At 37.0% G+C, this 14,529-nt stretch overlaps 1 protein-coding gene across 1 annotated transcript in view; it reads right to left on the bottom strand.

Moving 5' to 3' along the window:
• KTN1 (kinectin 1) overlaps positions 1-14,529 on the bottom strand; it is a 107,894-nt gene that overhangs the window by 49,693 nt on the left and 43,672 nt on the right. The window contains exons 3-7 of the mRNA XM_034648689.1: positions 14,144-14,281; positions 12,568-12,738; positions 10,762-10,892; positions 4,959-5,075; positions 2,781-2,921 (exon numbers count right to left, since the gene is read on the bottom strand). Of these exons, the coding sequence (XP_034504580.1) occupies positions 2,781-2,921; positions 4,959-5,075; positions 10,762-10,892; positions 12,568-12,738; positions 14,144-14,281 (698 nt within the window). The remainder of the gene's footprint in view (positions 1-2,780; positions 2,922-4,958; positions 5,076-10,761; positions 10,893-12,567; positions 12,739-14,143; positions 14,282-14,529) is intronic.

The following is a 14,529-nucleotide window of genomic DNA, read 5'->3' as shown; positions in this document are numbered from 1 at the left end:
TAATATAATAAAAAATCATTAAAATATATATATATATATCCTGGCTTCTAAAAAAGAAAAAGAAAAATGATAAATCACCTTCCACCCTCAATAAGAGTATTACAAATACTTGACTAATTTCCAAGTTAAAAGTGGCAATTAAGAAAAAGAAAAAAATGGGGCGCCTGGGTGGCACAGCGGTTGAGCGTCTGCCTTCAGCTCAGGGCGTGATCCCGGCGTTATGGGATCGAGCCCCACATCAGGCTCCTCTGCTATGGGCCTGCCTCTTCCTCTCCCACTCCCCCTGCTTGTGTTCCCTCTCTCGCTGGCTGTCTCTATCTCTGTCAAATAAATAAATATTTAAAAAAAAAAAAAAGAAAGAAAGAAAAAAAAAATCACTTGAGTCTAGGAAAATCCGTTCTTCAATAACCTATTTATCATTGGGAAAGAATATCTCAAACGGCTGGGCGTTGGAAAGACAGAGGACTGGGTCAAATGAAAGCACAAAGCAGTGGACGCTGTAAGAATCTGACAACAGATTCATTCACTTCTTGTTTGTTGTTAGTGTTATTTCTGTGGAAAACACTGGGACTTTGATAGCAGTGAGGAATAACTTAAGATTTTTCAGCAGACTAGCAATGTGATCAAAGTAGTATCCTAGAAACAAAAATCTGACACTCTTTACATGTTAGAACAGAAATGAGAGATTAAAAAGCCACTATAATTATGCCAGTATGAAATCATAAACTAAGGTGATGTCTAAGGACTGAATGAAATTAGTACCTTGAAATAAAGTATTTTAAAGATTTCAGAAAAAAAATATAAACTGGGCAAGAGAGAGAAGTCAAAGGATTCAAGCGTAAGGATAATAATGCCTCAGATGTTGGAAAATAAGAACTTGACCAAAAGCAAGAGCTTGATTTTAGACATATGTTAAATTTGAGGTGATGACGAGAGCTTCCAAACTGAAGCATTAGCTAGCAATGGAAATAATTCAAAAGACCACTGGCCCAAAAGTTCAAGTAGGAGGAATATCAGACACCCACTAGATAAGCCAACCCAAACCATGTTCTTCAACAGCCTCTCCACCAACTATAAAAATGGTATTTCAGGGGCGCCTCGGTGGCTGAGTCGTTAAGCATCTGCCTTCGGCTCAGGGCATGATCCTGGCGTTCTGGGATAGAGCCCCACATCAGGCTCCTCTGCTGGGAGCCTGCTTCTTCCTCTCCCACTCCCTGCTTGTGTTCCCTCTCTCGCTGGCTGTCTCTCTCTGTCAAATAAATAAATAAAATCTTAAAAAAAAATAATAATGGTATTTCAATCTGAGAGAGAGAGAGAGGGAGGGCAAGAGAGAGAGAAAAATCAACCAACCAACCACTGGTTCAGACTTAACTGGAAATATGAAAACGAGTATTACGCAGAAAAGACAGTAAGAACTGAACCTTCTGAACACTGTAAGAAGAGAGGTGAAACAAGAGACAGGTCACTTAGGCCAAAACCTTAGGAGTCATCCTTCATTATCAGCTTTCTTTTGCTCTCTCCTCCACTCCATCACCAAGCCCCATCTACTTACTCTTATACATCACTCAAACTCAACCCCTCGTTGTCAACATCTGATTTTAGGCCCTTGCTCTCAGACTTGGATTCCTGCAAAAGCCTTGCAATTATCTCGTTCCACTCTCCACACTGCTACCAGAGTAGTAATTAAAAATACTAATATAATAACTGAGTTGCTTAAATTCTTTTAATGGCTCCCCAGTCTTCAGGTATATAAGGCCCTTGAAGACAGGGCCTCTATTTACATCTCTCGATCTTTTCCTCATTCCAGCCCTGATTTCCAAACACAACTCCTACTGCATTTCTCACAATCATCACTGGGCAATCTCTAACAGAAACACCTGGGATGCACTCATTAAAAAGCTCCAACCTGGGCCCCAAAATAGACCCACCACACAATCACCTCTAGGAATGGGACTAAGGAATCACACCAAGTAATAACCCAGTGCCCATTTCTTCACTCTCTTACCTAATAAGGCCTAATTGTTTTAAAACACTGAACACAGTTTGCATATCATTTCTAATAAGTCTTCCTTATAATCCTCCTCTTCCCTATTGCCCATCCCAATGGCTCCAAAGCACTCACTGCTTACCTCTAAGGTAATCCCCCCTTATCCACAGTAATACCTTCCAAGACCCCCAAGAAGATGCCTAAAACCGCAGAGTACTAAACCATGGGTCTACTATGTCTTTTTCCTATACATACATACATATATATCACAAAGTTTAATTTATAAGTTAGGCACAGTTAAGAGATCAATAACTAAAAACAGAACTATAACAATATACTGTAATAAAAGTTACATGAAGGTGATCTCTCTCTCTCAAAATATATTATACTGAATTCACCCTTCCTGTGATAACGCGAGATAATAAATGCCTACACGATGAGATGGGAGGTAATGACATAGGCACTGTGACACAGCGTCAGGCTACAACTGACCTTCTGACAATGTGTCAGAAGGAGAATCATCTGCTTCCAGGCCGCAGCTGACCATAGGTAACTGAAACCACAGAAAATGAAACAGGGATAACGTGGGACCACTATATTGCAATGGAGTATTTACTTGTCAGCTTCCAGCCTCTGCCTCAACCCCACCTCGAAAAGGTGCTTACTTACAGACAAGGAGCCAGTTTAGCCATTGTATCATCACCCAGCACACAGCCTTACACATATTAGGCATTTAAAAGTCTGTTAACTGATGAATGCAAAATTTCATTGTTTTCAAAAAATAAAAAGTTACCTTCATCTGCATCTGCTGAGTCTCTTGATAACTAACATGCATTTTGTTCTGAAATACATTATGTTCCTTTTCTAATGTTCCAATCCGATCTTTCATCCTTGCTATAACCACATTGCTTCTTTCTTTCTCTGACATCATTTCCTAGAAGAATAAACCAGAAAAAGTTATGCAAACTTATTTAAAAAAATAAGTACTATTAGATTATAATAAAAAAACATTTTTAGCATCAGCAAAAGTGAGGTCAGTAAGACAAGTATGAATTTTGAGGTCAAAGTTTAAAAAAGAAATTGTCTCTGCATCTTACCTGTATCTACCTTTATACCAATTGCTTTCATAAACACTTTGCTGTTCTGTTTACCCTTATTCCAAATGCACTTTCTGGTCTAAGAGTTAAAAAGCTGAACCTAGAATAAATCCTACATTCTAACTTGATAAGAAAGTTTTAAATAAATAACCTAAATAAATAAATAACCTAAAAAAATAACCTAGCAGAGAAAAGAAGTCTCTTTCCTAAGAGAAAAGAAAAAGACATGTTTATAGCAGAATGGAAGATGGAATAAGGGAAAGTAAAAAATCAGAACTCCAAGTTTTATTATCCTCCCAAGTCAAATCTTAAAAGGGTGATTTCATTTTGTATTGCAACTATCATGAACTCCTAGAACAAATATTATCAAAGTAAAAGAGAGCCAACCAACTTTAAAGTTATCTGCAGGCATGATCAGTTTATATCCCCTCCTCTAAGACACTGAAAAAATTTAAAACTTTTTTTTTTAGTGAGTATATGCACACATGTGGGGGTGGGGGGGCAGAGCAAGAGGGAGAAAGAGAATCTTAAGTAGGTTCCATGCCAGCGTGGGACCCAACACTCAATCTCACAACTCTGAGATCATGACCTGAGTCGAAATCAAGAGTCAGATGCTTAACTGAATGAGCCACCAAGGCACCCCCAAAATTTAAAACTTTTATGTACTTGATGGTTTCCTCCCATAAGAGTTTACTTACATCTGCAAAGAAAGAAAGTACACACATCTTATATAGCTCAATGAATTACTACAAAGTGGACACCTTTTTAATTTTTTAATTATAGTCAGAAATTATAGCCACATGAAACTATACTAAAGTGTGTGATCTTAAGGAAACATACTTATTTTAGTAACAACGTTGACTAATCCTAATCTAAGTTTTTTCATTAATTTTTATTTACTTCAAATTCACATAAAAGGTTTTATATTCAAATGAGGCCATCCTCATAATGTCATCAAGTAGCTTCTATGAATTATAAAAAAAAATAAACCTCATTTACTGTATTTAATTCCTAAAAGGAGAAACAAGTACGTCAGGAGGAATAAGACTACATTTTCTTCAGAATTTCAATTATGTTCTCAGTCTACATAATTTTTTTTAGAGATATAACAGACATAGAACATCACAGAAGTTTCAGGTATACAACACGGTTTGGTATTTATATATTGCAAATTGATCACCATAAGAAGTCTAGTTAACATCACCACTATGGTTACAAATTTTTTTTCTCATGATGAGCACTTTTAAGATATACTTTCTCTTAGTGACTTTCAAATATATAACACAGTATTACTAACTACAGTCACCATGCTGTACATTACATCCCCAGGACGGATTTATTTTCTAATTAGAAATTTTTATCATTTGACGTATTTTTACATAATTTTTTTAAGGTTTTTTTTTTGGTTTGTTTTTTGTTTTTTAACCTCTCGGAGTAAAATTTCTGGGGTTTGAAGCACTTCATTGATTAAAAATTATAAATATTTATCACAAGGACCTTTGTAAATAAAATTACCTATTAAGTGCTCCACATTTATCCTATTGGATTTAAACAAGATCACACCTAGTTCTGTGCTTCCTTAAAGACTAATTTTAGGTCAGATCCAACCGAAACATGCCCCCAATGCCCAAATGCTTCTGTTATTTGAAATTAATATATTTAGGAGCACTGTTATTTTAAATTCATAACTCAACTGTAGGCTATAACAACATGAAAAAGTGAGACACCACTACCACAATTCTACAAGAAACTGACTTTTACTGGGTATAAATTTGCTATACAAATAATGAAATCTGTAATTACAGACAATTTCTGAAATCTTTCACTGCTTCTGATTCAGAACATATATCCCTTAAATACAAGAATGTCGTCACCTGAGTTAACTGCTTACACCGATCCTTAATAGCAGCAGCATCTTCCTTCACAGCAGCAAGTAACTTGTCTTTTTCTTGAAGCTGATGTACAAGTGCAGTCAATTCTCCTTTACTTGACTACAATTGGGAAATCAATACAGAATTAGTAAGAGTTAACATGAGCTAATGAAAATTATGAAAATGAAGTATCTAGTATCAAGCGTTCTTAGGCCAAAGCAAAGATCACAATTATATATAAATTAGAATCATGGCCAAGTACTAGTCAGTGAAATATCATTTGTGAAAGTCACTGTATCATTCTATATTCTGATGCATGCGATAGGATACATATCAAGCAAGAAATAAATTTTTTACAAAGAATTTTAAGACTCCAGTTTTAGACCCAGAGTCAAGGTAGCCATCTCCTTCTTCTCCTCCTAAAAGATCAAAAAAGGACTATAAAACCAAAATGCAAACAACCAAAATGAAACAATCATCTGTAATATCAAAACATGAGAAAAGACTGCCAAAAGTAGTAGAGGTTAAATACAAGAGCCTGACAACCCTGTCAAAATATACAAGACTGTAGAAGTGCCCCAGTGCCTAGTTCTCTGAAATTAACCGGCATGTTCTGAAAGGAAAAAAACCAATAATCTTCCATTTGACATAAGGAACAAAGACAAAAGGTAGGAACCTTCTTGAGAGGAGAGCTCAAGCAAGAAAGAAGAAATCATACAAACTTTACAAAGAGAGCAGCTAGTTAGGAAGAGTTGAGAGAAAGTCTCTATAGTAAGACTTCATAGTGAAGTCTTTTTTTTTTTTTTAAAGATTTTATTTATTTGACAAAGAGAGAGCAAGAGAGCACAAGCAGGGGAAGTGGCAAGCAGAGGGAGAGGGAGAAGCAGAGTCCCCACTGAGCTGGGAGCCCAATCCCAGGAACCCTGGGATCATGACCCAGGACCCTAGGATCATGACCTGAGCTGAAGGCAGATACTTAGTCTGAGTCACCCACGTGCTCCAGAGTAGTGAAGTCTTTTATCCGGGAAGATGAAAGGCTAAAAGAACTTATTTTCACACACAGCCTAAGGAAAACAGCAGTTAGACTTGGTCCTTTGATTATTAATCTCCAGGCACACAGTTGATCCAAGAGGAACACCCTCACTAAAAGAGTGCTGATTAAAAAGAAAACAGGGTCATGGCGCCTGGGTGGCTCAGTCGGGTAAGCATCTGCCTTTTAGCTCAGGTCATGATCCCAGGGTCCGGGGATCCAGACCCACATTGGGCTCCCTGCCCTGCAGGGGGCCAAGCTGCTTCTCCCTCTCCCTCTGCTCTCTCTGTGTCAAATAAATAAATAAAATATTTTTTTAAAAAAAGGGTCGATGCAAGATACATGAAAAAAGGAAAACAATAAAAATAAATGACAAGTGAAGAAAAATCACCAAAAAGGGATTGTCAAAAAGCAGACAAAATTGTGTTAAAAAGTATCGCCATGATTTTTAAAAATCTTACAGCAGTCATTTCTGGAAAAACAAGAGCAAAGAATAGAGCTCACAAGAAAAGATAAGCTCAAAGAAAAGACCAGAAAATGAGATGAAATATGAGCTGGCAAAACCTGAAGTGGAAGTACAAGTAATACCACCTCAGAAACACAATCCAATCAGAAGCAGAGAACAGAAAAAGACACAATGCTGAACTATGGTAAGAGAGAGTCCACGATGGAGAAAAGTAAATAAGAAGAAAGAAAACCAAAAGCTTTTTTTTTTTAAGGATCAAAATGTGAAAGATAAAGACAATAGGCAAAGATTAAGTATATGCTTAATCGATACCCATTATTTCAATTATGCTAAGGGACAAATTTCATAATTGAAAAGACATGTTTTATTCAGAGAAATACTGAGAGAGGACTCATGAGTCAAGGCCAAAACCATATTAAATTTACTGCTGAACTGAAAAGAAGCTGAATCCCTTGATGTTTGTACAGTAGGGTGGACACTGGAAAAGTCCAATAAATAATAAATACTTGGGTAGATTGCCCCATAGGATGTTTTTATTCTGAGAGTGTAGTCGGACAAAAATACATGAAAAGAGTGCAAAATTCAGTATAGTCTCAGACCTCTATCCAGCTATATGAGTAGAGAATGGTAAAGCAAGCATGAAAAATTCTCAAGAAAGTGAAACCCCGAAATATTATACTCCACCAAATATCATTCAAATATAATGACAACAAAAAAGCATTTTAACTTGCCAGAATTTGGGAAATATAGTTCCTATGGGCCCTCCTTAAAGAAATTCCAGGAAAAATAACTTTATCCAACCAAGAAATGAATACAGAAACTATGGCAAAAGAACGGTTATCAAGCTTTAAACCCACCATTAGCCTGTAAAATTATGACTAAAGCAAACATGAAAATTACAGTCACAAAAGAAATATTAAATATTCTAAGGATCTGATAAACGATGTTATTATTAACAAAAGTTGAGAGGCAAAAAGGAGAAAGTGTAGGAAAAAATTTAAGTAGGCAGACCTCCTCCTGTTATACAGCAGTCAAAAGAGTTAATTATTTATTTTTAAGATTTTATTTATTTATTTGACAGAGATAGAGACAGCCAGCGAGAGAGGGAACACAAGCAAGGGGAGTGGGAGAGGAAGAAGCAGGCTCATAGCAGAGGAGCCTGATGTGGGGCTCGATCCCATAACGCCAGGATCACGCCCTGAGCCGAAGGCAGACGCTTAACCGCCGTGCCACCCAGGCGCCCCAAGAGTTAATAATTTAAAGCTGAAAAATCACATAACTGAGGCAAGTATATTTAAAGGCCAACACTAAGAAATTAATAATCAACTAAAATATCAAATCAAATATTTTCTTACTAATAATTACATTAACAGTTAACATTTTTGAGCAATTAGTGCATGCTGGGAACTCTGAGCACCCACTATATATTATTTCATTTAATTTTCAAAACCTGATTATCATTCCCATTTGGGAAATAAGGAAACTGAGGCACTGGGGTTAAGTCACTTACCTAAGGCCAAACAAATTTCATGTAGCAGAACTCAGATTTGAATCCAGGAAATCTGACTCTAGAACCCAGTATATTAACCTACGTCTAATATAGAGAAGGCAAGCGTCTCATTGTTTAAAGATAAAGACACATGCGTGGACATACGCACACAACATAAAATCTCCTCAACTCTGCAACCCCTTTAGTGTTTATTCTCCTCTTCCCATCTAAAGTTATTCAAACTGGACACACTGTCACCTTTCCTATTTATTAAATACTTACAGTCCAATACTCTAATGAAACTGCTTTCACTGAGGATATCAAATCCAATTTTTCCATCCTAATCCTCCTTGATCACTCTAAAGCATGTCCCTGTTGACTTTTCCCTCCCCCGTGAACTCTCTACCCTCCTTAAGCGTCTGGGATTCCACGGTCTCCTCGAGCTGCTCCTCCTCTTCAGTATCCTTTGTGGTGGTTTTCCCTGCCCTTTAAATGCTGGTGTTTCTCAGGGCTCATTCTTGAACTTTCTTAGCATTCCCCACATCCTCTCTGGTCTAATACACATTTATCGTGTGTATTGGTGATAGCAGATTACTTTCCTAAGTCACACACTAAGTGATCTTTTTTCAACACCACAGAAATATATATTCAACTGTGAAATGAATATACCCACTTAAATGATCCAAAGGATGCCTAAAACAACTTCCTAAAATTTTTCACAACCTTCTACTCTCTCCTCCTCAGCGAAGTGTTCATAAATACCACTGTCACCACAATCTATCCAGTTACTCAAGAGCAAAAACAAGGATTCATTCTAGACTCTTCTTTAGCTACCGTATCTAACTTGTCAGCAAGTTCTCTAACTCCTGTATCTCCATCCTATGTTGGTGCTCCCGCACTTATCTTCACCCTTTATCTGGAGCAATCTTCATTAGGTATGGGGATTTATTTATACTTGGAACTTTGCCATCTATTAAAAGGTCTGACCAAGACAGTTTCTATGACAGGAAAAGGGAGAAACTAAACTTACTTTTGTAGATACAGAGGACCTACAAAGATAGTGAGTGAGTCCCTGCAGATGAGAACAGAATCACTCCATGAGAAACCCAGAACAATAAAATTTTAAAAGAAAGCCAAAAAGTTCCAAAAAGTTCAAAAAATGTTAAGTTGCAAAATACTCTATTTCAAAACGCTATCTTTAAGAGTACCCGACTTCCTCCTTGGCCTGCCTAAAATAGCTATCAAGGGGAGGCTGATTTACCACCCAGTCTCTAGAGTTCAAAGCTATCGCAGACAACAAAATAATTACTTTTGCCCCCACAAGCCACCACCAACATCCTCAGAAGAGAACACTTAAAGCAATTATTTTCCATTTTAAAAAGCAGTAATTTCAAACTTCAGGCAAACTTCAGCTAGAGGCTTTTCCCTTATCCCCACAAATAACTAAGAACCCTTTTAAGATACAAACTTACCCAATAAAAAAAAATAAATCAAAGGGCAAATTCTTCAATTAAGAATTTCAAGAAAGTTTCTTGCAACAGAATAATCTGATTTGGTATCCAAAGTCACATGCAGTTACCAAACGTACCCTGATTAACCCCGGAATACCTTGTTCACTCTGCACCATTGCTAGCACCATGTGGAGACAGACCAACAAGCAAACTACATTATAAAATGCCAAAGTTGTAAAACACAGTCAATAGATCCTCGGAAGTACAGACAGACTTAATATGCTATGATAAATGCTATGACAAAAAAGTCCAGATGATTAGGAGAAAGACCAACAGAGAGAACAATTTAGACTGAATTCAACTACTGAAAGTAACCAGGTGAGGGGGATGGCTTGGACTGAAGAAAAAAATGGAAGCCACTCATGGTTTTAAAGCAGGTAAGTGCTTAGTGTGTGTTAGTGTGTCTATGTGTGTGTTTAGAGTAAGAACAGTTAAGTCCAGCATCTAATAGTGAATACCAGACACGATGTCATCTTATCTCATACAAGTAACATCTGAAAACTTATCACCTTTCCCAGTATGACATAGTATACACGATAATATAGTGGGCATGACCCGTGAGAAATTAAATATTAACTCCATGGATTGTCTCTTGTTTTGGGGGGGGTTGGTTTTTTGTTTTTTGTTCTTTGTTTTTTTACAAATCTCAGTCAGTCATAGCAGTAATTCTACCATTCAAACCACTTATTTTAGAAGGATGATCACACACACACACACACACACACACACACACACACACTCCCAGGTTCTTTGAAGCGTGCTATACTGAGTCACAGAAACATTCCATACAGTCTATCCAAAAATCACCTGACCTTGCCTTCAATACTTCCAAGCAGAGCAAAGCAAGGTTAAGTGCCAAATGACTTTAAAGTCCTATAAATCATCTTACTCACTGTAAGCACTTCACTTTTGTCAAAATATCAGATGACTCAGACACCTGACTGAATAAGTGTACTGATTAGTATGGCTATAAGAAATAACTTCTGAAGCCATTCTGGAATTAAATGTGACTATGTGCTTTGGAATACGAATGATGGAAATGTGAATTTATTCCTCTAGCAAAAGTCTTGTTATTTTTTTTTTCCTTTAGAGTGTGAGCAGGGAAGGAGGGGTAGAGGGAAAGAGACTCTCAAGCAGGCTCCACACCCAGCACCGAGCCTGACATGGGGCTCCATCTCACAACCCCAAGATTACGACCTGAACCAAAATCAAGAGCTGGACACCTAACCAACTGAGACACTCGGGCACTCCTTGTTTGATGAACTTAAATCACTATTCCCAAATATCCCCATAATCAAAAATATGCTTACCCTCTTTAAAGCATCCTGTATCACACCAGACTTCTCCTTTAACAGGTCTACAACACAAAGGGCCTCATCTTCAGAAAACATCATAGTCTTCAAGGACAGAAGAAAGTCTTTAAATTTCACTTCAGCATTTTCTTTAAAAAAAATAAAGAGTTGGTATTTAAGAAACACAAGTAATAACTTCAGCAAAGGTAAGCATCAAGAATTCTTGACCCAGAAAGTCAATAACCAAGAGAAAATAGATTTACAATTCAGGTCAAACAACAAAAAATGTTCCAATCAAGAGAGAAAAAAGTGTTCATCATCTTTAATATACTATGGTATAATTACATTAACTAAAAATTTGATCAAACTGTAGAATACTTTAAAGTGCCAGTAACCCCCACTTTATTTATTTTTAAAGATTTTATTTATTTATTTGAGAGAGGAGAGAGACAGCCAGCGAGAGAGGGAACACAAGCAGGGGGAGTGGGAGAGGAAGAAGCAGGCTCCTAGCAGAGAAGCCTGATGTGGGGCTCGATCCCAGAACGCTGGGATCACACCCTGAGCCGAAGGCAGACGCTTAACAACTGAGCCACCCAGGCGTCCAGTAACCCTCACTTCAAAAACAAACATTCAGGGGCTCCTGGGTGGCTCAGTCGTTAAGTGTCTGCCTTCGGCTCAGGGCATGATCCCAGCGTTCTGGGATCGAGCCCCCATCAGCTCCCTGCTCGGCGGGAAGCCTGCTTCTCCCTCTCCCATTNAGCCTGATGTGGGGCTCGATCCCAGAACGCTGGGATCACACCCTGAGCCGAAGGCAGACGCTTAACAACTGAACCACCCAGGCGTCCAGTAACCCCCACTTCAAAAACAAACATTCAGGGGCTCCTGGGTGGCTCAGTCGTTAAGTGTCTGCCTTCGGCTCAGGGCATGATCCCAGCGTTCTGGGATCGAGCCCCCATCAGCTCCCTGCTCGGCGGGAAGCCTGCTTCTCCCTCTCCCATTCCCCCTGCTTGTGTTCCCTCTCTCTGTCAAATAAATAAATAAAATCTTTAAAACAACAACAACAACAACAAACATTCAAATGTCTAGTTATACTAGTATCTATACCAGATATGTTCACAAATATTCTCACTTAACCTCAGTACTCATGACATATAAATCAAATTTTACAGAGAAAATAAGCCCAAAGATAATTCTAAAAAGGAAATCTGGCTTGATAAATATCAAATAAATACAATCTTGACATTTAAAAAAATTCATGCATCAAGCACCCCGATTCACCCAATTTCCGTGGGGGGCTCTTAATATCAAGCACGAACCTCCTCTTCTTATAAAGCAACTGCAACCCATTAGACCCAATGAAGCCCAGGGTTTTGACAGTTCAGTAACATGGTAAGTTTAAAAAATCAGATGAGTGAATGTGTGAGGACAAGGGGTATATGGGAATTCTCTGTACTTTCCACTCAATTATGCTGTGAAGCTACCACTGCTCTTTAAAAAAAAAAAGTCTATTAAAAAGGTAATAATAAAAGGTGGTTGTGAATTAGCATAGAAACCTCACAAGCGACTAACAGCCAGAGAGAGAGAGGGAAAAAAAAAATCACCAGACAGCAAAATAACTGGGAGATCTTGGGCAAGTCAAATTCATGGGTCCAGCTCTATAAAACTTAGCAGGCTGGACTAGAAAATTACCAATAAACCTTTTACTACAAAGATTCTATTATTCTTTTACAATTCACTGTTTCTATGAGAAAATTTATTCGACTCCACCCAGAACTCAAAAATGTGTTTCTTCAATATAACAAACTATTGCATGCCATGTGTTACCTTTGTCAGTTTCAGTCTTCAATTTTTTAGCCCCGGTTTTCTGTATTCCTTCTACTTGGTCAGATTTAATTAGATCAATAACCTCTCTCTTATCCAGCACAGGATTTGAATCAGCATTATCCATCAAAGGAATATAAGTAGTTGGATGAATAAGGGGTTCATCTACCAAGACTGCAATTTAAATTCAACAAAATTATAATTACTCAGGGCTTTATATAGTGGAGTAATTAATAACATGCACACACACTTAAGTTTAATGATAAATGCAGTTATTTTCAAATATCTAACACCAACTTGGCTTTAAATTCCTACTTTATCATTTAACAAGTCAAAACATTCTAATTAAAGCAGTACCCGTTTAATATTATCTTACAGTAAATCATTTATCTGAAAGTGTGTTAGCACGTCTCCTCTTTAATGCATCTGAAGATTTCTTCTTCTACATCTTTACATTTTAGTTAGTTCTCATTTTCTTCCTGTTTTAACTAAAAATCCATTCACATTTAATTAGTGCTCAAGGAAAACTATTAATCTGTATTTATGTTGGTACTTTACTGAATTCTTACTGCAAATGCTAGTTTTTAATTGAGTCACTTTCTAGGTACAAAAATCAGTCATTGTTCCTTGCAGATATCGTCTCATTTCTAAAAGTTATGCCTGTAATTTCCACAGCACATCTTACTAAACGATTAAAATTTCCTAAACAACATTAGAAGTGGAGATAGGAAGCCTCCTTACACTTTGTTCCCAATTTTAACGGGAAGAACTTTAAGAGTTTGAACATCAAAGTCTGATGTGTGCTGACTCGAGATATAAACTTCCACACACATATGAAAATTTCTATTCCTTTCTAAAAAAACTTTTGGGCACAAAGTTTTTTATTTAAAGTTTTAATAAATATTTAATATCAACAAATGTTTGTGGGTAACATTTTTCTATACCTAGTTGCTTGATACATCATAATTTCAATACAAATAACAGAACTTCATCTTTTCCCTTTCCAATTGTACTATTTTCTAGCACTGGTTGATACCACAGCCCAGCATTACTTGAATATCACCATTTAATCTACATTCATTTCATAACTGCTTTCCCTAGACAATTCTGAACATATAAAAATTGCTCCATCACTCTTAATTGGATGCTTCCTAAATGTACATGCAAACTATGTTTAGGAAGTAATTGGAAATACAGGGTAAGACAGATCTAGCCAATGTCCTCCAGCAAAATCTTTAAGTGATATTTTAAAATACAAAGGTTTCAGGAATACTTTTCTTCTATAATTTGTATGCTATTTACATTATTTCCAAAACTCAATTAAGAATAGAATATTTAATAAATGCTTTGTCCTTTTTAAACTTCAGATAAACTTCTTCATCACAAACTTAAGACCCTGGCCATCTGTCAAAGCACAATGAAATCCCAAGACTCAAGAGATCTCTGGACTTGTATTAGCATTAACGGTTGTTATAGTACACATTAAGCTGGGAATTAAAGAGCATGTGAGGTCTCCACAGTCCTTGTCCTAGTGTACTTCTCTAGAAGTATTTATAAAATACATATCTACACATTTCACCGTTTTCTGCCTTTTGCTTCTTTGAAGATACTTTCTTCTTTCCTGATCCACTTTCTTGTTTAGTCTCTTGATGGAGGGGTAATGATTCTTGCTTTTTTGAAGGTGCCAGGAGAGTTTCCACCTTTTTATCCTGATCATCTTTATCGAAAATAAATGAAAAGTCATCATAGCAAACAATGCAAAAGATTCATTTACTAATGAATAATCAGCAAACACAGAAGATTCAATTACTAATGAATAATTCCCAGAATGCTTTACCTTCAAATTTTTTAACTTTCTAATAACATCATTCTAGGTTTCTTACTCTGTTACACCTGTTTTTAACTTCATCAAGACTTCTAAGTACTCGCTCCTTTTATATCCCATTTCTCAGCCACTCTTAATCT

This window comes from Ailuropoda melanoleuca, chromosome 20 (genome assembly GCF_002007445.2).
Source record: "Ailuropoda melanoleuca isolate Jingjing chromosome 20, ASM200744v2, whole genome shotgun sequence".
Classification (NCBI taxonomy): domain Eukaryota; kingdom Metazoa; phylum Chordata; class Mammalia; order Carnivora; family Ursidae; genus Ailuropoda; species Ailuropoda melanoleuca.
This window is presented reverse-complemented; position numbering and strand designations above follow the sequence as displayed.